The following is a 21,303-nucleotide window of genomic DNA, read 5'->3' as shown; positions in this document are numbered from 1 at the left end:
CCGAAACACTTTCTAAGGCTGCATTGAACGGTAACGTTGTGTCCGCTGTCATGTTGGATTAACGCTCTCAAGCTTCGGTGTAGCGTATAGACGTCGTCATCGTCTTGCTGCCCCCCCCCCAGTTCTGTGATTGGTTCCCAAACTCTAGCAAAAATAAGGGCGGTGGTTTCCAGGCTGACTTTGCAGTGAGAATGAAATCGAGCGCAAAGCAGCATGGGAATTCCCAGGCTAGGTGTGAAGAGTATTTCAAGCAATATGTAAAAAAAATGCTCCAGAAAAAGAACCCCTACCCCACCCTTAAATGTTGGCTGATCAGACCATGACACACTGAGGAAGAGGGAAGGGAAACATCAACACAAATTTAACTAACAAAAGTAAATAAACACAGTTAGCTCAAGAATAAACTTAAATGCCAAATAACTAAATCAAGTTGACAAAATAAACAAATCACAAAAACAAAAAGAACTAATGCAGAAATTAAAAGACTCCATAGTCTTCCCCTCTAGTTGGTATCTTGTATGTTATTGTAAAATAACTATAAGACATTGAACAAGCGGTGGCTACCAGCATTACCAACAGACTGTGTTGCTGGTAAGTTATAGCGCAGCTGCTTCCAGAAGGTGGAGGAGGGCTGCCGGCCCTTCCAGGTGACACAATGTCCAGCCTTGCTAAGGAGTTGCAAAGCCTCTGCTAAGGAGCCTGATCTTGACATCTCGATTTGCTCAGTGTTGATGAAAATCAAGCGAGTGTGCCTCTCCACAAGGGCTGCATGGATGGCACTCAGCAAACCAGATCCATGTTCTGAAGCTTGAGAGCTGGGAACCAAAACCACTGTCCGGCTCTGCTCAACACAGTTTAACACAGCCTCTGCAACAGCTAAAAGGAGGTAGAGCTCAAGTTAAAAATTACTTCATTATCACTTCCTCAATCAGGTGCTTTTTAAGCTTACCATCCCCTGGCAAGACATCTCGATCATGAAGACACAGACGGTAACCAAATCTCTCTTCCAAAGTACTCTCCAGCCATTCCCTGTCATCTTCATTTAGTCCTCCATGTGTGTTGCTCATATACGACATCAAAAAGGCATCATAGCTTTTTCCATCTAAGTACACAACAACAAACTTTGTCACTGCCCCCATGTTGACTACAGTTCACCACACAGAGTTATTCTTTTCAGAAATACTACTTTTTTATACATCTTTTTCATACTTGACAAATGTTTTAGTTTTGTAACTTTGAGACCTCTTTGGCCACTTATCCAATGGCAGCTGTAAATTTGTTTTAAGTTTTTGCTTTGATGGACTCTGATGAAGACGTAGTATTGCTGAAACATAAGTCTCTTTGCACAAGTAAAGGTTGCATATCACTTCAGAGTTTCCCAACCGTCTTTTATCCTTTGGAAATCTGCTTTCTTCCAGCTGAAGAACTGAGAAGTGAAGTTATATTTAGCTTAATATGAATATGAGTCCTACCTGAAGTGCGCCTTCGACACCCAAGAGTGTCTCTGAAGAACAGAGTAATGTCAATTTTAAACTTCACATAGATAATTGCTGTGACGGCTGTCACCGCCACGATGCTGATTACGCACTGAACCAAGGAAATGTACGAACGGAGAGCTGCAGGGAAATGATTGAGAGAATAAAGTTATCAAATAGCAGTGTCAATCTCTATAATTGTCAGATTATTTCAAAACTTAGAAAAATCAATTGTCACTAAAAATATTGAACACATTACAACAATACGAACGTTTTTTGGTGAGGGTGATGGTGACAAACTGTGGAGAAGTAATGCCATCTTTAGATATACAGGTGAAATGTTTCAACAGGTGTTCCGCGAATACTTCTTTAAAAACTAAAGATGCTGTCTTCTTTCCGGTATTGTTGTTGCTGAGAAGGACAGGATGTAATGGAGAGCAATAACTGTTTTTGTGAGTGTGCTGAGTGTCTACAGATAACATCAACACTTACTTGTAAATGTCTTTCATTTGAGTTCAGTACTCACCATGTAAAATTGTAGAAAACTGGACTTTTGTCTTGTAATTGCGTTACATTCAGCCAGTACAGCGAATCGCTGCATGAATTTACTTTATTGACACGACAATCAATCACCACTGTTGTGCCTGGAAAAAAGAAGTTTATAGAATAATTGAAAGTAATAATGCAGATTGATGGCAAATGTCTGTTTAAAACAAGGCTGCATATTAAAAGCTCACCCAGTTCCACCGGAAATACTACTCCGTCACGTGGTGAATCGATTGTTACAGGTGTCACATTCTTTTCTGAGCATAAAAGAAAAGAGAGGACACACACCTTTCCTCTGAGCATATGTATTAGTGTATAACCATAAATACACTCATAGAAGTCATTTTCTTTATACCTGGTCGGACCTGAAGTGGAACATCAAAGGATTTATTGTAGATTTCACCATCATACAAATAAGATCTGGTGCAGGTGTAGACACCACTGTCATATTGTTCAACCGTTCTGAAGTAATGTTTTTCATCCGTTGTGAAGTAATGTTTTGATGGCTGACCATCCTTCCAAATAAAAAAGCAGAATTTAAACAGAAAAAAATATACATATATCTGTATAGTAATGTGGGACATTCATACTTTTCATGTTGAATCTGATTTTTATCCACACACCAAATCTACTGTGTTTTATTACCTTGGTCCATGCAATGTCTCTGACTGTAATATTAGGGGAATCAGCAGCGGGGATATCTACAACAGGACAATGCAATGTGCAGGACCCTGGTGTGTAACAAGTTACAGGATACTGGCCCCTCCCCTCATTCTCTCTGGTCTGTGTTGTGTACACTGTCAGCCTGAACCAGCTCTTTCTGCTGGCATTCCTGTCACATCACGAGAAGCAATGCTGAGAAGAGGGTCTCACTCTGCACAAACAGCCACAATTTAAGTAAAGAATAGAAGGCTTTCAGAATGAGTCTAGAAAATACAAATTCTATGGTTCACCAGGATGTATCTTTCCTCATCCAGATTTGTCCAATAAGAACAAGAACAAATATAAACCAAAACTGTAGAGAGATAAAGATAGAGATAAGAACCTCTTATCTCAACCTGGCATTACTTTGAGTATGGTCACTATGAAACAATAAGTTACTGAAACCTTGTCTGTCCAATGGTAAGCTGGCACCGGTAATTCATTTCCTGGTGGTTGGAAAATTAAATGCGACTTCTCAGTAAAAATGGTGACTTATGTTTCAATTCTGCAATGCAGGAATTCACCGTTGATAGAACAGAAGTCCTTCCAGAATAAGATAAAAGCCTACTCAGTGGAAATAACATCAAGCCACAGTATAATCATCATCTTATTATAAGTCAATGTTGTGCTGGGAAACCTTGAGTCCAGGCATTTATATGGGTGTTACATTGATTCCATCCACCAAAATACTGTATTAAACCAATGAACAGGACTCCCTCTGGACAGATGTCTTCATCACCGAAAAAAAAGAACGATCGCAAATAGCACTTAAAAAAATTAAAAAAAAGATGAAGATACTTTAAACTCCATACACCAGATCTGGCCTTCCATGGATACATTGAAGCAAGCCTGATCTCCAGCAGGATGGAGAAGAAGTTAAGCTGTCAACGCTCTGGTTTTAATGTCATGACTGATAAGTTTAAGGTCTCTGAGGAAAAAAATATTGACTCACTCGTAATACAGGAATTTCATGAAGAAGTTTGTACTTGTGTTTGTATCTTACCCAAGAGAGCAAGAATAATTCCCCTGATGATCAACTGAAGCTCTGAGAATGACAAGGCTCCGACCATAAATCAGCACACCCAGGTGACTCTGATCAGCAGATGCTGACACGCTGTCTTTCACATTCACTTCCTGTCTGGTGTGACTGGTCCAGATCAGTTGATCAGTTGAGCTCTGACAGTGCAGAGCTACCAACTCACCTGCCATGACATATATTAACTTGGTTCTCAGCGAATGCACACCTACAAATGAGAATCACATATTTAAGTCAAATTTACTGTGCAAAACAAAAAGATACATGTATGTGTCTGCAGAAACTATAGCAAGTTTCTTATTGCTCATCACTATGCAAACTGAAGGTTTTTTCAATAAGTGACTCCAGTAAGTCACTCAAACATCAAACTTAATTTTTTAATCTTTCATATCTTTTATCTTCCTCCTCCATATTTTTGATATTTTAAAAACAATAATGTGCTAATAAAGCTTAAGTTTAGCTGGTGTGACATCTGTGTTGCCACAGTTACCTTAGTTAAGCTAATTATCTCTTGCTGCAACTTCTTATAACACTTATGACATTGAGAAGAGTTGAAAGACTTTCTCTTTTAACATAAATTTGGATTAAAAAAACCCATTGTAATCATTCAAGTGTTTTTTGTGTGGATAAGAAACTTTTTGAGGAGCATACACATCCAAACGCTATGTTAAGAGGAATGATTCTAGATCTAAATGGATCAACAGCCTGTGATTCTTAGATGTAGTCTTACACTGAGCAGTCAAGTCACGTTTTATTTTCCTGATTACATTTTCATTAATACTGTCATTGTTCCTTATTAAAGCTCCTAAACATCTAAGGCAGGACAAGCTCTGAGTAAAAATGCTTGAAATGACTTGTTGAGCTATATCTCTAATTGCCGTTTTCCTGTCGACCAGTTTGTTTTCTGTCTATCAAATGGATATGCAATGAATACACACAATATACAGAAAACACAGAAGAACTAAGAAGTAGAGATCTACATGTCAAACAGTTAAGTTAAGTTAAAACTATATTCTCCACTTGTAGCTTTTTCGCAAATCTCACTGAAATTTCTTGTTTTTATTTTATAGGCATCAAAAGACATAAGTGAGTGTCATCCCATCAATTATTCTATATTACACCTTATGAATCTGTTATCCCACTTTCTAGTGTGAATATTTAGCACCACACCTGATTTCCCTGTACTATACTATAATGTAGTAAAAATGCCTGCCTCTTACTTGTCAGCAATGTGAGCGGGGCAAGCAGAAGGGCCAGAAGCATTTTCACCATCATTGCGATGCAGCCTCTCTCCAAGAATGTACAAGAGTCGGAAGTCTTCTCTTAAATACAAAAACAGAGGAGGAGGTACCAATACCATGTTGTTCAAACAGCTTGATAAACATTAGATTTCACTTGACCCACTTAACATTTACTTTCAATTTAATTTTCTTCAAGCAATACTACGAATAATAAAGAATAAAAAAGTTGAACATTTTACGTGAGCAACATGTTTGTTGCAACAAACATTTGTCCACAACCATTTCCTGGTATCAGTTTCTTTTTCCACATCGTCATAACTAATGTTAAGCGAGATTGACTTATAAATTTGAAACTGTACTAATCCTAACAATTAACACGCCGCACATTGGTTATGTTTTCTTAGCTTTCAGTATGACGCCTGAATTATTCACGTGCGCTTTATCTGCGTGCCCTGCAGGAGCTCATTTCTACCAGAGCGCGTCTCTGTTGTGTCTATCTGTTGAAGCCGCACACGGAGAAGGCAGCGTCGAGAAAAGCATTCCCAGGCTTCTGCCAGAGAGGATATCTGGAGACTGGAGATGACTGAAATACTGCAGCTGGTATCCGAAGAGGACAGGCGGACACTGCCTGCTCTCTCACATCTCTCTAAAAGCGGTTTGAAACTTTTTCTTTCACTCAGTGACAAGGAGGCCAGCTCTTTGCTGGTCATTTATGTATGAAATGTACGTTTTAATCACGTTTGAAATAATCGTGTCCCTATAACCATATTTATTTTCCTCAGATATTGACTGTGTTTGGGCAGAAATATCCTCTTACATTAAACATCAGATGACCTTACGGAAAGTAAGAGTGAATGAATGAATGAATGAATGAATGAATGAATGAATGAGTGGTGATTCATTCATTCATTCATTCATTCATTCATTCATTCATTCATTTATTCAAGGGGGTCCGCCTGCCAGGACTGGGGACCTTTACTTTCTCTCAGCAGAATTTGAACACAGGAAACAAGTTCAAAAAGATCCAGCGACCTATCTTCATCCTGGCTGGGAAACGAGTCCAGTCTCTGGGTTTAAAGCAGACAATGCCACTGGCTGCAGGTGAGGCCAACTGCCACAAACTAAAATTTGAACAAACAAGGAAAGAAGACGTCCTATCGTCTCATAAGCTTTTTTTCAAGACCTGGTGTAAAACCCCATGGGATTGAGGAAAGAATTGTGATGTATTGCAGAAAAAGGTCACTGATCAAATACTGACATTGAATTACAACATTTACAGGGAACTGATCTTAGCATTTCTGTAAGATGGGGGTGGAGTTGCCTATAATTGTGTTTGACAGAGTAACAAAACAACAGTGTGAACGTGTGTATGTCTTTTGCAGTAACACAGCTACCAGTGGTGCAACTGAACTTTGCAGCTGTGTCACAAGAGACTCCATTCAATCGTAACATAGTGGAGGGCTGTGTTAAAGAAACTCTTCAGCTGCTCTTCAGAGCTTTGGCCTCTCAAAAAAATGCCTTCCTCACCTTTAAGGGAATTGGAGTTCTGTCTTTAAAGAATAACAAGGTGCTTCATCTTCTCGTACTATATGTCAGTTTGACATTGCTGACTCTGACAACAGCTGTTATGTCAAATTAATCATTGTTTGACATACTTCGAAAGGTCCAAATGAATTTCAACAGAGATTTTATCAATGCCATGGAGGGAACTGGTGGGCAGCTGACAGGCTTTACAACTGTGAGTAAAGACGTTTGCTTGTTTCAGTACATAAACAGTCTTAAGTACATGTATTCATTCAGATTATTTGTATTTTTCCTTTCTAGAAAGTTGGAAGCAGTATTTCTTTACTGTCTGGTCAAATGTCTAAACTTCAAAGGCCAGAGACTGCTGACGCTGCCACCCTGCCAGTTCTCTGCTCTCCTCAGTCTGACAACAAAGCTGGTGACAAAGATGGAGGGGGTTTGTCACCAACTCCCGACCAGAGAAACGCAGGAGGTGAAAGAGCCTTTTGCAAAAGGCTGACAGCTCGGGCTGGGGTTTGACAGAAGTCTAATGAATTAAGTGTGTATCTGTTTAAATTGAAGCAAAGAGAAAACTACACTTGTTCCTCACAGTGAGAACAAGCTGGAACTGCAGTTGCTGAAATAAATTTGATCTGTAATGTTAATTTTCATTCATATTTGATAGTTATGTTCTAAATGTTTTTGTTTTAAAAACTTAAATTCATCCTTACTGGGTTGAAGTAAAGACAGAGAGTTAGCCTAAATCAGTCAAAAGATGATTAAACCCAGCCATCTATCACTTACTAACATGTTGTGTCTTGATAAGCCATAAAAATGACTGGTTTTTTGTTTAATGGGGAGTTATTACCGTACTTGCTTTGGCTCTCTTATCAGGTACATAAGGCCTTCTGAATCTGACTTATCTGTCTATTCTTTTTTTTTCTGTCTTTTTCACAACACCAAACTGTCTCCTGGAGGCTTGGCAGAGGCCTGGCAGTAAAATCAAGAGTTGAGGATTTTATACATAATACCTTATCTGTTACCTTTTCCTTTAAGCTGATGATATGACAGTGGTGTCAATATTGTCTTTAAGCATACCAAACTTCCTAAAATAACAAACTGTCCCTTTAAGCCATGTTGTTGCACTTCAGGATTAACTGGTTGCCAAAGCAGTTTGATGTCATGATGCTTGTTCTCACATTACACAAAATGGGTCAAGCTTGTCAGCTCTTTGAGATGAATAATATACCATGTCAGGGATTTGTTGGAGCTCAATGAACAAGGCATTATGTGAACTTCAATTTGGCTCCTGAAACCTCTCAAAGATTTGATAGTAGATTGAAATGCTATAAAGAAAGGAAAGCCATATAACGCAGAACAGGAGAGTCAATGATAACAGATATGAAGCTGCTGTTATGAAGAGTGAGGTGGGAATTTCAGCCTATCAGCAGCAAACCTACTGAGAGTGTTGTGTTTCTCTGCAGAGGTTCCCCAACAGAGAGAGTCTAAATCTAGTCAGACACTGCAATCTGCCAAGATGAAAGCTGCCCTGACTGAGGAACTGAATCCAAAACCCCCCGTGGAGGCCTCCAACAAGTACTCAACACACAAAGTTACAAAACCTACAGATGAACGAGCACACACAATCACTCACACACACAATATGGAGCAGCTCAGTTTGCAGTACATTGAGCTGTTGTTTGCAGGGAGATGAGTTAGTGAGAGCTGAGAGCTCTGTGGTGGTCTCTTATTGTCACTGCCCCAATGCAGCTTCCAGCTCCATCAATGATGCACAACAACCTGTGAGACAGATTCTCTTCTGTCATCACCTCCGTGCATTGTCAGCTTTCAAACACACACACGCACACACACACACCTGTAATCTGTGTAAACTGTAAATGTTTTTCACTTCGTCCCCAAATTCCCAATGGATTTGCCTTTACTCTTTACACAAACTAGTATTTATTAAGGAAGAATGTGCAGAGCGAATGGGCATGTCACATGTAGTCTTCTGATTAAGTGTACATGCTTTTTTTATGCAGTCTTCTGAATTTCTTGAGAAATATTTCTGCCTAGTCCCTCAATAATGTTCCACCAAAGATGCATCACTTCATGCATCACGTTCCCCCACAGCTCCTTTCTTCTCTGGCAGAAAATCTTCAGCAGCTAGCAAAGAAGTTCGGGCAAAACTGTCTGGACATTCTGCTGAGCATCTCCAGTGTTCATGTGCGAAAACCCCAATTTAAGTCTTTAGAGATGTCACATCTGATTTTAAAAAGTACAATTTATCAGTCGCAAACCATATTGTGAATAATTAATTGTGTACCAAAATTAATTCCTCCTCCTCTTTTAACTTTTATTATTGGAAGACATTTCCTTTTTACCTCTGTTGGGTCCTTTAACCTGATCATACAAAGTTTATATGGACTTTTTTACATTCACTATGTTGTTCTCTGACTGATTCCAGAGCTAAGCTACCAAATAAAACACATTAGCTTTTCTCTACTTCTCTGATGAATGTTTCACCCTCACACTTGATGCAGCTGTGCGTCGTTTTGGCTCCTGTTTCCATGGTCATGGCTAATATTTGTTGTACAAACAGCATTTTGATACTAAAACAATGAACTGAGGGAGTGCTCACATCCATTTATGGCTAAAGATCGGCGTGGCTATCAGGCTTGTGACTGTGTTAGTCATACATCTACATCAAATTTCATGCATCTGGCCACTGTTCTCTTAGATTTAGAGTTAGACCTTATTTAGTTTATATCAACGTATATCTTTTTCTGGTGTGCCAGACCTCAACAATATAATCAATAGTTTACCCTTTAATTCAAAAGTTCTTAAGCAAATTGAAATTAGTACAGTCAAATAGCCCACTTCCCTGTAATATCACATCACAATGTGTTTGATTAGCAGCATACAATAGTAAATGATCTGGTTCCATGTCAGGCTCACGACCTCCAACTCACCACAAGTGGAGCCTAACCCAGTGGCGGAACATCTCATAAATGTGACCTGCTCAGGCAATACCCATGCTGGACAGGTAAGTTTGTACATATTCATGTATTACTATTGGTTTCTATGGTTCAGGGTGGACATATTTCATTAGTGGAGTGGCAAAATCGGCTGAAATGACATGTTACTGGAACAGAAATAAGAACAAATACTACTATTTTATCATTTATTGCTGTCAGTTCACATCGCCTCACCCAGAACCCACTAGATGTAAACTTTTGCTCAGGGGGAATGAAATGAACCAGTGTGGCTGCATTGTTTCATTTCACTCACATGGGATTGTTTCAGTGTCAGCTGTTTCCAAACACGAAAGTCCCAAAAGTCCATCTGGTTCAGCAACAAATAGCTGGCAGATACAGTGAGTGATTATATAGTATAATATCTGCCAGCTAAAGAGACAGATATCTCCATTAGAAGTTAAAGATGAAAACAAACTGGTTTGTGAGATCGAAACAAACGCACCTCAGACTGAAAGCGGGTGTTGCTCTTTGTTTTGTGGATGTGAAACCAACCACCTGTCTCTGTAGGAGTTGTGCTACCTATGCATGCAGCGGGAAAAAAGAGAAGTTCCAGTGTACCTAAGGGCGGAGCAGCAGGTGGAGGAGAACGTTCAAGAGGAACTCTTACTGCTAAAAGAACAACTGAAAGACAAGCAGGACATGGAGCAAGAACTGGTGTGTTTATGTGTGTTTCTATGTTCATCTAGAACAGATAGATAGGCTTTAGGATTACAGCAACAAGAGCTGACAGCCACAAAACAATACGCAGACCCTGTGTAAGTGATGTTTATTGACATCAACATGCCAACATATTCACACTGGCAATGCTAACTTGCTGTTTGGACATCAAAGATATGTATATGTATACGAAGCCTTGACTGCTCCTGTTCAGTGAATCTGCAATGGAGAAAGCCATAGCTCCTAATGCACGAATGTCAATGGAGCACACCTTTATCCACAATCAAAAACATGACAAGTCAGAGAATTTGCAAACATATTTTCATATTTTCATTTGGCTTGTTACAGATGTCAGTCTTTATGATACGAGACAGTTGGTCAAATTAAGCAATATACAAAACAAAAAGGATTTGGACGAGCCACAGGCAGCGGGTGGTTAGATGAATGGATGGATTAATCAACCAATACTCCCTTTCTATGAGGGCATTCCTCCATTATAGAGCAAAACTTATGTTTTAAAGTACTAGCACGTTTTTTTTTTACTTTGATAGTTGAAAAATATGATTCCTTACTGAAATTGTCACCTAATATACAGTGTATGGAACATATGAACGCAGTGCATGTCTGGTATCTTCAGCAGGAGAGGGTCAGAAACCAAAGCCAGAAACCCCACGCAAGATGGTAGTTGCAGGTTTGAATCTGATATGCATCTTGGTTTATACATCTATGTTCTGGGATCATTTAGCTAGTTAGGCTTAGTTAGCAAGTTAGCAGGTTGATATTTGATTATAAGCAATAAACACAAAATGCAGTTGAGGATCCTTATTTTTGCATGTATTTAGACAACAACATAATAAATGTATAAATTATATACGACAGTTTTGACTTATAATGGAGCCTCAAGTTTGAACCAAGCTGGAGTCCAAAAGTTGTCAACAACACAACAGGATGTTCATCCTCTTAAAAACATTAATGTCTAAACCCAATTTGAAAGTGGTGGACCAGACTGATTATGTAATTGAAGGAACAACAAGCTAGTGCACATGCCTAATGGCTGGCTAGAGACAATATGGTTGAGTTTCAAGTGGACAAAGACTTTAATACTGTCCAGTTAACTGCTTGAATAAATAAACATGAACTTTGTTTGTTGGAAACATTTTAAACACAATTCATAGCATGCTGTAGTTAACTCGTGGTGATTAGAGAGCACATTGGAATTGATTCCATACTAAAAAAGCAGAAGTAAGATAAAATCCAAACCTTAAAGTCGTATAAAAGTTAGAGAGCAAGGCAAAGTCCAATATTTTCTAATCTGGGCCGGGTTTCCCAATTTTAATTGATAGTGAGGACAAAGATCTTTAGAATCCGTCATAAAAGATCTTTAGAATCTGTCATAATTAATCCTATTTCTATAATAGCAATGGCACCAATGTAGTCCAGCTGGAAAGTTATCAGTGACCAAGTAGTCTCTGTTTTTGCCGCTGGTGTGGACATGTTGATGAATGCATTATCTCCACCCAGCTCACCAACTGGCATGTCCTTCTAATCATATTCATACATTCTTCAACATACCATAAAGGACTTAATGCTGTTGGCCAGATGGACATGCCAGGTGACTGATTACATTCAGTCACACAACAATCTTAGCATGGCAGTGGCAAAAACAAGCATTGTTGTGTGTTATATGCATGATATGTCTCATCATGCTTTCAATTATTATCATTTTTTTCTGTCAACATTGATGATTAAAAATGTTTTTTTGGCAGGCAAAACTAACTGAACAGCGTGAGCACACAAAGCAGGTAGCTGCATTCAACCTGCAAATGTCAAAGAGGAAAACGATTTCCTGTTCTGCCTTACCGGTCAGTAAACCTGTTAATGACATGAAACGTTAACCATATGACATAAATTCCCACCTCGTTAGAACAACTGTTGATACTGTGGTAACAGCAAGGGTGATGTGGTGCAAACATTTAAAGTTCAGACAAACTCACATGATTTCAGTGGAGGTCACTTCATGACTGACTGTGGCTGAATCTGGTGACACACAGTACACTTCACAGCATTTCCAATAAATGCTTCACAATACCAACCACCTGTGATTGCCAGCAGGAACAAAAACAGTAGGATGCTCGGTAATGCTGTGGGAGAGTGGTCAGTAAAGGTTATGGGTGATACCAGTGAGATGAATTTACAATGTGAATTTCACATGAATGCTGCTTATCTAAAATACTTTACAGAGAAGTAAGTGATGGCAGTTACAGAAAAATGTTGATGACAAAGATTTTCATATATAAAGTTTGAGTTTACATTAGATTCCACAAACCTTGCCACTGTTTAAGCAAAGTGAGCTTCTTAAAAAAATTTCTCTGGGTTTCTATTAGAATACATTCATCTTCCCGGCTCGGCCACTCACACCTCCCAGGAGGCTTCAACAACAGCGTTACATGAATGATCTTCAGAGTCAAATAGAGACCAGAAGGAAACACGAGGCCCAAAATCAGCAGAATTGTCTTCTCATGGAGCGCCTTGACCAGGTCCAGCTGATCCAGGAGTGAGTAACTATTCAGTTACAGTTCAAGCATTAAAATATCTCTCGTAAAGACAATGAGCATGTCATCAGGCATGTTTGCTTTTCAGGTTGGCTTTGCAGAGGGCTCAGCAGCTTCAGAAGAAACAAGAGAAAACCAAGCATTACAAGAGTGCTCTGGACACTCAGGCAGGGAAACTCTCAACAGAGCTGTCTCTTGCACTTCCTCTGATGTTTTTTTTCATTAAATAGCTTTGTGTTCTTCGGACAATCAATTTCCATCAGTGCCAACATAGGTCTAAAAGTTTTAGTTCAACATAGACTCACTTCAAAAGTAAGAGAATATTTCAAAAATTGATTTCAAGTGACTGTTTTAGGTTTATTATACTTGTAACATTCTTGAAAAGAAAAAATAACTAATTTTATGGTTGTTGTTTGGTTATTGATTATCATTAAGAACACTGTAGTCATATATTCAGAAATGTTCAATCATAAATCAGCCAACATAATTCTCACTTATTTAGGACTGTCAGAAAGCACTTTGCAATAGTGCAGGCAGACTGCCCAGAAAACCAGTTTTAACATGTTTTTATATCGTGATCCACACCATTTTTGGAAGGGATACTTACATTTGAAATTAGCTTGTTGATTGTACTTTAGGTGGAGGATAAGAAGCGTCCTGAAACTCCAGAGTTTCAACCTGACAACCCAAGATTTAACCGCTGTGAGACAGCTGTCAGCAATGCAGAGAGCAGAGAAAGGGCACAAAAGGTCACCTTTGATTTCTATTGCATCCATTAGCCAATCTATAGATACTCAGGCCTCTCACTGATTGTCTTGTGTTAGAACTCATCTGTAAAACTTAAGTGGATGTGATATGCTCAATGTGCTGACAGCTCTTTCAGGTCAATTTTAGTGCTGCCACTCAGAGACAGAAAGAAGAGCTGCAGAATCGTCACCTACAGCTGAAGAAAGAAAAGGAAATGCTCAGACACAACAAAATGGAGTAAGTAAACAAAAGTGGAAATGTAATAAATGGACAGTGAGGAAAAGGGAGGCACTCTGTCTAACGTGTGCTTTCCAGGCTGATATTGGACCGCATCAGTCGCTTTGAAAAGAAACGTGACATCAGTAAGTCACTTGAGGATGAGTGGGGTCGCAGTGTTAGGATCAAACATAAGCGTGAGGACGAGGAGAAACATTTCCAGAGGTGTGTAGGAGCTGACCTTTAAACTTTAACTTAGAATATTTGCAAAATGGTAGTGGATGGAAACTTTTCAACTTTTGTGGAAGTGAAATGATAAATTTTATCCCTTAAATGTCAGAACTTACATGTTATTTGTGATAAAACTGAATAAATTTTTTTTTAAACTATCAAATTTGCCAGTCACCTGCTTAAAAGATGTTTCCCTAATTCATGCTCACAAATTTCCCTGCTGAATCCTTTCTGTCTGCGAATAGGTCTGCTGGTCAGCTTCTGGTAGATAAGCTTCCAGAGTACAGGCGCTGCCGCAAATGTAAGAGGAGAACCACCAACTGTGGAGAGACCAACATCTGGAAAGATTCTCATTACCTCGCTGGGTCACAGTTCATGATCTGATGAAAAGTGAGGCCAAGAACAGCCCTTGAACATCAGTACCTCAACCCTTCAACTTATCTTGTGATCAAAATAATAAGTTATGACGACACGAAGCATACTTTGGTATTACAGTGTTCTATTTTCTGTTTTACATTGCCCCTTTCCTGAATCAGTCTTTGGAAGTCATGCGTTGTAATTTGATTTTCACTAGGATTTAGCTATTTGTGTCACTTGTTGGTTACTTCTTGCTAGTACAGTGTTATACCGCCTTTTGAATTGCTTTAATTCTTTATTAGATTCTTTGAAACAGGGATCTGTCAGCCTTTGCTGTTTCCAAGTATGAGACTGAGATCATAATCCTGTCAAATTCAGTTCATTAAATTGGACTAGTTTGGATTGAAAAAATACATCTTTGTTGTTTTTTTCAAATGTGTATCACTCACCCAAGCCACATGCATGGTTTTTGAATTATATAGTGTTTTATAATAAAATATCCTTCCATCCATCCATTATCTGCCGCTTCTCCGGGGGTCAGTCGCAGTGGCAGCAGCTTGAGCAGAGAAGCCCAGACGTCTCTGTCCTCGGCCACTTCCTCCAGCTCTTCCGGGGGGACCCCGAGGCGTTCCCAGGTCAGCCGAGAAACATAGTCTCTCCAACGTGTCCTGGGTCTTCCCCAGGGTCTCCTCCCAGTTTGAAGTGCCCAGAACACCTCACCAGGGAGGCGTCCAGGAGGCATCCTAACCAGATGCCCGAGCCACCTCATCTGACTCCTCTCGATGCGGAGGAGCAGCTCTTCTACTCCGAGCCCCTCCCGGATGACCGAGCTTCTCACCCTATCTCTAAGGGAGAGCCCAGACACCCTGCGGAGGAAGCCCATTTCGGCCACTTGTATCCGCGATCTTATTCTTTTGGCCATTACCCACAGCTCGTGACCATAGGTGAGGGTAGAAACATGGATTGACCGGTAAATCGAGAGCTTCACCTTCTAGCTCAGCTCCTTCTTCACCACGACAGGCCAATGCAGAGCTCGCATCACTGCTTACGCCGCACCGATCCGCCTGTCAATCTTCCGCTCCATTCGTCCCTCACTCGTGAACAAGACCCCGAGATACTTGAACTCCTCCACTTGGGGAAGGATCTTATTCTCAACCCGGAGAGGGCATTCCACCCTTTTCCGGCCGAAGACCATGGTCTCAGATTTGGAGGTGCTGATTCTCATCCCAGCCGCTTCACACTCGGCTGTGAACCCCTCTAGTGAGAGCTGAAGGTCACGGCCCGACGACGCTAACAGAACCACATCGTCCGCAAAAAGCAGAGACCCAATTCTGAGGTCGCCAAACCGGACCCCCTCAATGCCCTGGCTGCACCTAAAGATTCTGTCCATAAAACAGAATAGTAACAGAATCGGTGACAAAGGGCAGCCCTGATGGAGTCCAACCGTCACCGGAAACGCATCCGACTTACTGTCAGTAATGCGGACCAGACTCTGACACTGGTCATACAGAGACCGAACAGCCCCTATCAAGGGGTCCAGCACTTCATACTCCTGGAGCACCACCCACAGGACTCCTTGAGGGTCAAATGCCTTCTCCAAGTCCAAAAAACAGATGTAGACTGGTTGGGTGAATTCCAATGCACCCTCTAGGACCCATGGTCCACTGTTCCATGGCCAGGATGAAAACCACACTGGTCCACCTGAATCCGAGATTCGACCATCCAACAGATCCTCATCTCCTGTACCCCCGAATAGACCTTACCAGGGAGGCTGAGGAGTATGATCCCCCATAGTTAGAACACACCCTTTTAAACACCACCCCAGTCTGCCAGTCCAGAGGCACTGTCCCCGATGTCCATGCGATGTACAGAGGCGTGTCAACCAAGACAGCCCCTACAATATCCAGAGCCGTAAGGAACTCCGGACGGACCTCATCCACCCCTGGGACCTTGCCACCAAGGAGCTTTTCAACCATCTCGGCAACCTCAGTCCCAGAAATGTGAGGCTCCACATCCAAGCTCCCCGACTCTGCTTCATAATCGGAAGACGTGTCAGTGGGACCACGGATGGTGGACGAGAATCTCTTCGAGGCCGTCTGGAAGTCGCTCTCCATGGCCTCACCAAACTCCTCTCACGTCCAAGTTTTTCCTCAGCAACCGCCAAGGCTGCGTTCCGCTTGGCCCGACATTCCACGCCCCAAGAGCCAGCTTCAGTAGCCGAGGATCAGACCGCCATGGCACCATCGGCTGCTACCCAACTCACACTGCACCCGACCCCCTTAGCCCGTCGGAAAGGGTTACCCACGTCGTCTCTTCGGGCTGTGACCGACCGCCCCCTATGGGTATAGGCCCAGCCTCCAGGTGCTAGCTGCCAGGTCCCGCCACTGGGCCTGGCTCAAGGGGGAAGCCCCGGTGACCTGCGTCCGGGCAAGGGAAAACGTACTCCAATTATGTTGTTCATCATAGGGGGTCTTATGAGCTGTTCTTTGTCTGGTCCCTCATCTAGGATCTGTTTGCCTTGGGTGACCCTACCAGGGGCTTAAAGCCCGAGACAACATAGCTCCCAGAATCATTGGAACACGCAAACCCCTCCACCACGATAAGGTGACAGCTCATGGGGGGCATATAATAATAAAGCTATAATAATAGTATAATATAATAATGATACAGCTCATATAATAAAATACTGATATTAATTGCCACCGTAACAAGGTGGAGAGAGCAAAACCTGGCATTCACTATCTTGAATTGTTTTGTAAGAGACTATTTCATTAAAGTCTTATTTGTGTTTATTTTATGAGAGGGCAGCAATGTTTTGCAGTGCACGAGTCATTTAGACTTATTGGCTAGTAAGGAAAGCTGTTAGGGGCTACAGATTATGTAGTTCCATCATTGTATTTGTTTGTACAAGCACTAAAAATCTAAAGTTTAAGATATCCTTACTGTAAGTTATTGATGTTAGCTAATGTTAAATGGACTGTACTTGTATCATGCTTTTCTAGTCGAGCTGATCACTCAAAGCGCTTGAACATTACATGCCACATTCACCCATTCACTCACACACTCATACAGCACATCTTAGTCCAGAGAGCTACACAGTGTTTTCTACTACATTCACAAACCATACACCAATCGATGCATTGGTAGGCAACGTGGGTTTCAGTCTCTTGCCCAAGAACGCTTTGATATGTGGCCTAGGGAAACCGGAGTCGAACCACTGACCTGATTGGTAGGCAACTGCTCTTCTTCCTGAGCTACAGCCGTCCCATTTTAGCTCTTTTTTTTATTTTAATCCATCCAGAGACCATAATCCTGCAACCACCTAGTAACATTTAAAGCTGCAGTCTGCAACTCTTTTTCAAGCATAATGCCTGGAACTGTCCGGGGATTCTGAAAGTAGTACATTAAATACCCCAATACAACAAAAAAAATGAGTTCTCTAGGTCCCCTATATGTCCCGCTAGGTCCCTCCAAAGCCAGCAGGTTTGTTTACAAAATTGCAGACCGGACCAGTAAAAGGTGACCAATCAGGTTATGAGCTGGGCTCTGCTGCCTGTCAATCACCGATTGTGCACGCGTGATACAAGGTAGGCTCGTCCCCACGCTTATTTATCTGGACTATTGAACTTCATTACGGGCTAGTCTACTTACTGTGTCTTCCATGATCGCAAATGACAGGTGAGTTGATGAATGAGGAGTCGTGTAAGCGCATCTGGCGTGCACGTCTACGTGCACGAGTTCTCATGTGTTTTGATGGGGCGGGACAGGAAGTTGAATAACTTTTTATTTTTCGGTTAAAAAATAAGCATTTCTTGCATTTTGCGACTACGGAGGTCACCGTTTTCAACTTCAAGCGTTCTGATAGATCATGTAAACTCTTAAAATGCCAAAAATTAGGACTTTACGTATGACAACAACAAATCCTGCAGACTGCAGCTTTAAACCTTTAACCAGTTTGTAGCAAAACAGAGAAACAACCTCAGACAACCTGGCAACCAACTTTAGTCCCCTAGTGTGGAAATGCTACGAGGGTAATCTGTTTTACTTTGCAATTATGGACCAACAATGCCACCTAGGGGAATTTTCCCCCAGGAATTATTAAAGGGGACCACCGGTCTATGGTCAACCACAGGGCACAATTTCAAACTACACCAACACTTGACGTGATTCCACCAGAAAAAATACAAACTTTATTATCAACAAAAAAATGTTTTTTTGTAAAATACAATTACAGAGGTTTTCAGTAAAATCTACAACCAATCAATTCAATATTGCACAATCTAAAAGGGGCATTTTAAGCGTTGATTATGTTTCCTCTAAAGTGCAGGGCACAGGGGGGCTGAGGGCTCACCGGCAGAGATGACTTGCTGAGGGGGAAGAGTCCTTATGTAACACCACACATGAAAAACCACACACCAATTATTGACACCCGCATGCACTACTGTACAGGAAAGTGGGAACTGCCACCACCGTGATCAGCCAGTCACTCGTACCAGTGGCACCAACAGCTCCTGTCCAATAAAAAAAGAAAGAGAAGCAACAATTATTTAACACAATATCAGGCAGGAAGCCCCCCCCCAGAGTCATATTTAAAAACAGCTGGACAAGACACATGTACACAAAAGCAGTAAACAGATGAGACAGCCTACCATAGAAATTGAATGCCAAGCATGGATAATTATGCGCCAGCTTGAAGGCCACGCGGATTGGCCGACTGAGGTTGGAAGTGGGGGATACTTACCTAAGAGTATAAAACCTAACAACCTGGCAAGTTGAGCCTCACTGGACCCTGCGACAGCCACGCCAAACCAAGCCACGCTGCCGACGCCAAAGTCTACCCCCAAAAGCTAGGAAGACACACCTGAGGTAAATGATCCTCACCCACATGTAATCTCCATGGCACTGCCTCATGATCAAAAAGACGGAGGACGATACGGGAATAACCAAGCCGAGATAAATCTGATCAAATCAGAACACTTTGTAATTAAAAGCTTGTGCGGTTTTAAGGCTTGGCTTGCAATCCAGTTTTATCATTGTCTGTGCAGTAAGATTTTTCCATTGTGCTTTAAATCTCGCAGAAACTTGCTTCAAATATGTTAATATGTTGGTTTTGATTTGGTATTGTTGAAATAAGTGGAGAAAACAAATATCTACGATGAGTTTCTCACTTTGGTTTGCAAGGCCCACCGAGTGAGTGTTTCATAAAGGACACAAGTCACTGAAAGTTAGCATGCAGGTAAAAGTGCCTTGTATACAAAATGTGCTTTACACCTAAACTTGCCTTACCTATAAATAATTGTGGGTAGTTTGTGAAGCAATCTAGGAACAAGATTAAATCATATTTGTTTGTCCATGAAAGATCAAATTCCAATAGACAAAGTAAAGAAAGAAAGTCTATTCACACATAGATGGTGCTCATCAGTGCAACTCAGTTGTCTGTCCTGACCCTTGGACATCAAATATTTAGAGGTGTAGCTGTCCCACATTTGACTCCAACTCCTGATGAAGTTAAGGCCCTGTCACACTGTTGCGTATGAGAGAAGCGTATGAGTTACGTATGAAAATTAATAATATAATTTTCATACGCACGAAAAGTCCTTGAAAATAAAGAATTGTGCGTATACTTACCGTATTGAACCTATGAGTAGCGTATGAGTAGCTTATGGTCAGCGTATTGACAGTGTATGGCCAGCGTATGTCAGCGTATGAACAACGTATAACCAGCGTACTCTGCGTATGACTAGCGTATGAGTAGCATATGAACTGCGCATGCCCAGCGTACGTTTCAACGCGCGTATATCAGCAGCCTTTCCACATTGCTCCATTATTGCAGTAGACGACGCGCTATCAACATCTCTCGAGACATTCATCTCGATCATGCCTCCCAAGAAGCAATCGTCGTTTGCCCGGGCCCTGGGCCGAGGCCGAGGTCGAGGAAAAGGCAAAAAAACACAAGAATCATTCTCACCCAAACCTGCTGAAATGCCTGATGCACCTGCGGCTGATGAGTTACATGCTTCTGAGCGATCAAGATCCACAACTCCTCCTCCTGACCGCTCCCGTGAATCGTCGGTTGCCTCAGATATCGGCAGACGGGCGGAGGCTATAAATACGCTAGCTGTACGGTACACCTTCGTGCCAATGTATGGCAACTTATGTCCAGCGTTCTCGACCTATCAGTAACGTACCTATATCGTACCTCTAGCGTATTCAGCGTATGCCAAGCGTATGCTTAGCGTATTAACCATACGCACAAAAGTTTTGAGCATGTTCAAAAATTTATTTCTGCCTCAGCGTATGCCAACGTATGCCAGCGTGCTTGAAATGTATACAACCTATGCCTAACGTTCCCCTAGCGTATGTCAGCGTATACCAGCGTATGAGTGATAATTTTCATATGCTGGCATACGCTAGTGCCATACGCAACAGTGTGACAGGGCCTTTATCTATCTTTGCCACAATGCAAACCAAACAGCATAAGACATGAAAAACAAATGGGGCCTCAACAGAGCCCCAAGTTTGTGAAAGGGACAAGACTGTGGAATAGGAAAACATGAACCATTACAATTAAGTATGTGTTTCTTCATAAATCATTATAAGTTTAAAATTGGAGCAAAGATGAAAGTAAAGAAATGAAAGAAGATAAGAATGCAAGAAGATATGTGACTTTGATATGGGAGGCTATGTTTATCCAGTGTAGAGTTGCAAGAGATGATAAATGTTGTGTTGCAGGATCATAACATTATTCATCTGGCTGTAGTCCCACTTTGCTGCTTAACCAGAACTCCCTTAATGAGCTCATGGGAACATGTTGAGGCTGAACAGATGAAACAGATGCATAATATTGTACCCCACACAAATCTGTCTGATTTATCTACAAACTGACATATCTGTGTAGGGGAAAGAAACAGTGACACAGAAGTGGATCCACCAAGAAAATACATCTACAATCATTAAAGGAGAATTCCGGCTATTTTACAAACATATCCCATCTGTTGGAGA

At 41.3% G+C, this 21,303-nt stretch overlaps 2 protein-coding genes across 2 annotated transcripts; one reads left to right on the top strand and one right to left on the bottom strand.

Moving 5' to 3' along the window:
• Nucleotides 1-254: 254 nt before the first annotated feature.
• Nucleotides 255-5,074, bottom strand: LOC142384400 (interleukin-18 receptor 1-like). Its single transcript, XM_075470615.1, has 10 exons — nt 4,980-5,074; nt 3,727-3,967; nt 2,667-2,853; nt 2,377-2,536; nt 2,213-2,278; nt 2,002-2,119; nt 1,747-1,886; nt 1,473-1,616; nt 950-1,102; nt 255-876 (listed from the first exon to the last, which is right to left on the bottom strand). The coding sequence occupies exons 1-10, from the start codon at nt 5,032-5,034 to the stop codon at nt 536-538; spliced, it is 1,605 nt and encodes a 534-aa protein (XP_075326730.1). The 5' UTR covers nt 5,035-5,074; the 3' UTR covers nt 255-535.
• A 399-nt stretch (nt 5,075-5,473) lies between these two features.
• LOC142384392 (coiled-coil domain-containing protein 81-like) lies at nt 5,474-14,659 on the top strand. The gene is made up of 16 exons (XM_075470603.1): nt 5,474-5,655; nt 5,783-5,844; nt 5,948-6,101; nt 6,383-6,567; nt 6,664-6,738; nt 6,825-6,996; nt 7,988-8,099; nt 9,456-9,549; nt 10,049-10,195; nt 11,965-12,060; nt 12,583-12,752; nt 12,839-12,917; nt 13,389-13,499; nt 13,625-13,734; nt 13,813-13,938; nt 14,190-14,659. Exons 1-16 carry the CDS (start codon nt 5,580-5,582, stop codon nt 14,326-14,328), a joined length of 1,908 nt encoding a protein of 635 aa, XP_075326718.1. The 5' UTR covers nt 5,474-5,579; the 3' UTR covers nt 14,329-14,659.
• Nucleotides 14,660-21,303: the final 6,644 nt, after the last annotated feature.

Source organism: Odontesthes bonariensis, chromosome 1 (genome assembly GCF_027942865.1).
Source record: "Odontesthes bonariensis isolate fOdoBon6 chromosome 1, fOdoBon6.hap1, whole genome shotgun sequence".
NCBI lineage: Eukaryota > Metazoa > Chordata > Actinopteri > Atheriniformes > Atherinopsidae > Odontesthes > Odontesthes bonariensis.
This window is presented reverse-complemented; position numbering and strand designations above follow the sequence as displayed.

Excerpts from the sequence above, each read along its gene's own strand:
- LOC142384400 (XM_075470615.1), bottom strand. The coding sequence starts at position 5,034 with ATGATGGTGAAAATGCTTCTGGCCCTTCTGCTTGCCCCGCTCACATTG. Across the intron at positions 2,279-2,376 it reads TCCACTTCAGGTCCGACCAG|AAAAGAATGTGACACCTGTA; the intron begins GTATAAAGAAAA and ends TTTTATGCTCAG. Across the intron at positions 1,617-1,746 it reads CATCACCCTCACCAAAAAAC|CTCTCCGTTCGTACATTTCC; the intron begins GTTCGTATTGTT and ends ATTTCCCTGCAG.
- LOC142384392 (XM_075470603.1), top strand. The coding sequence starts at position 5,580 with ATGACTGAAATACTGCAGCTGGTATCCGAAGAGGACAGGCGGACACTG. Across the intron at positions 12,061-12,582 it reads TTTCCTGTTCTGCCTTACCG|AATACATTCATCTTCCCGGC; the intron begins GTCAGTAAACCT and ends GGTTTCTATTAG. Across the intron at positions 13,939-14,189 it reads GAGGAGAAACATTTCCAGAG|GTCTGCTGGTCAGCTTCTGG; the intron begins GTGTGTAGGAGC and ends GTCTGCGAATAG.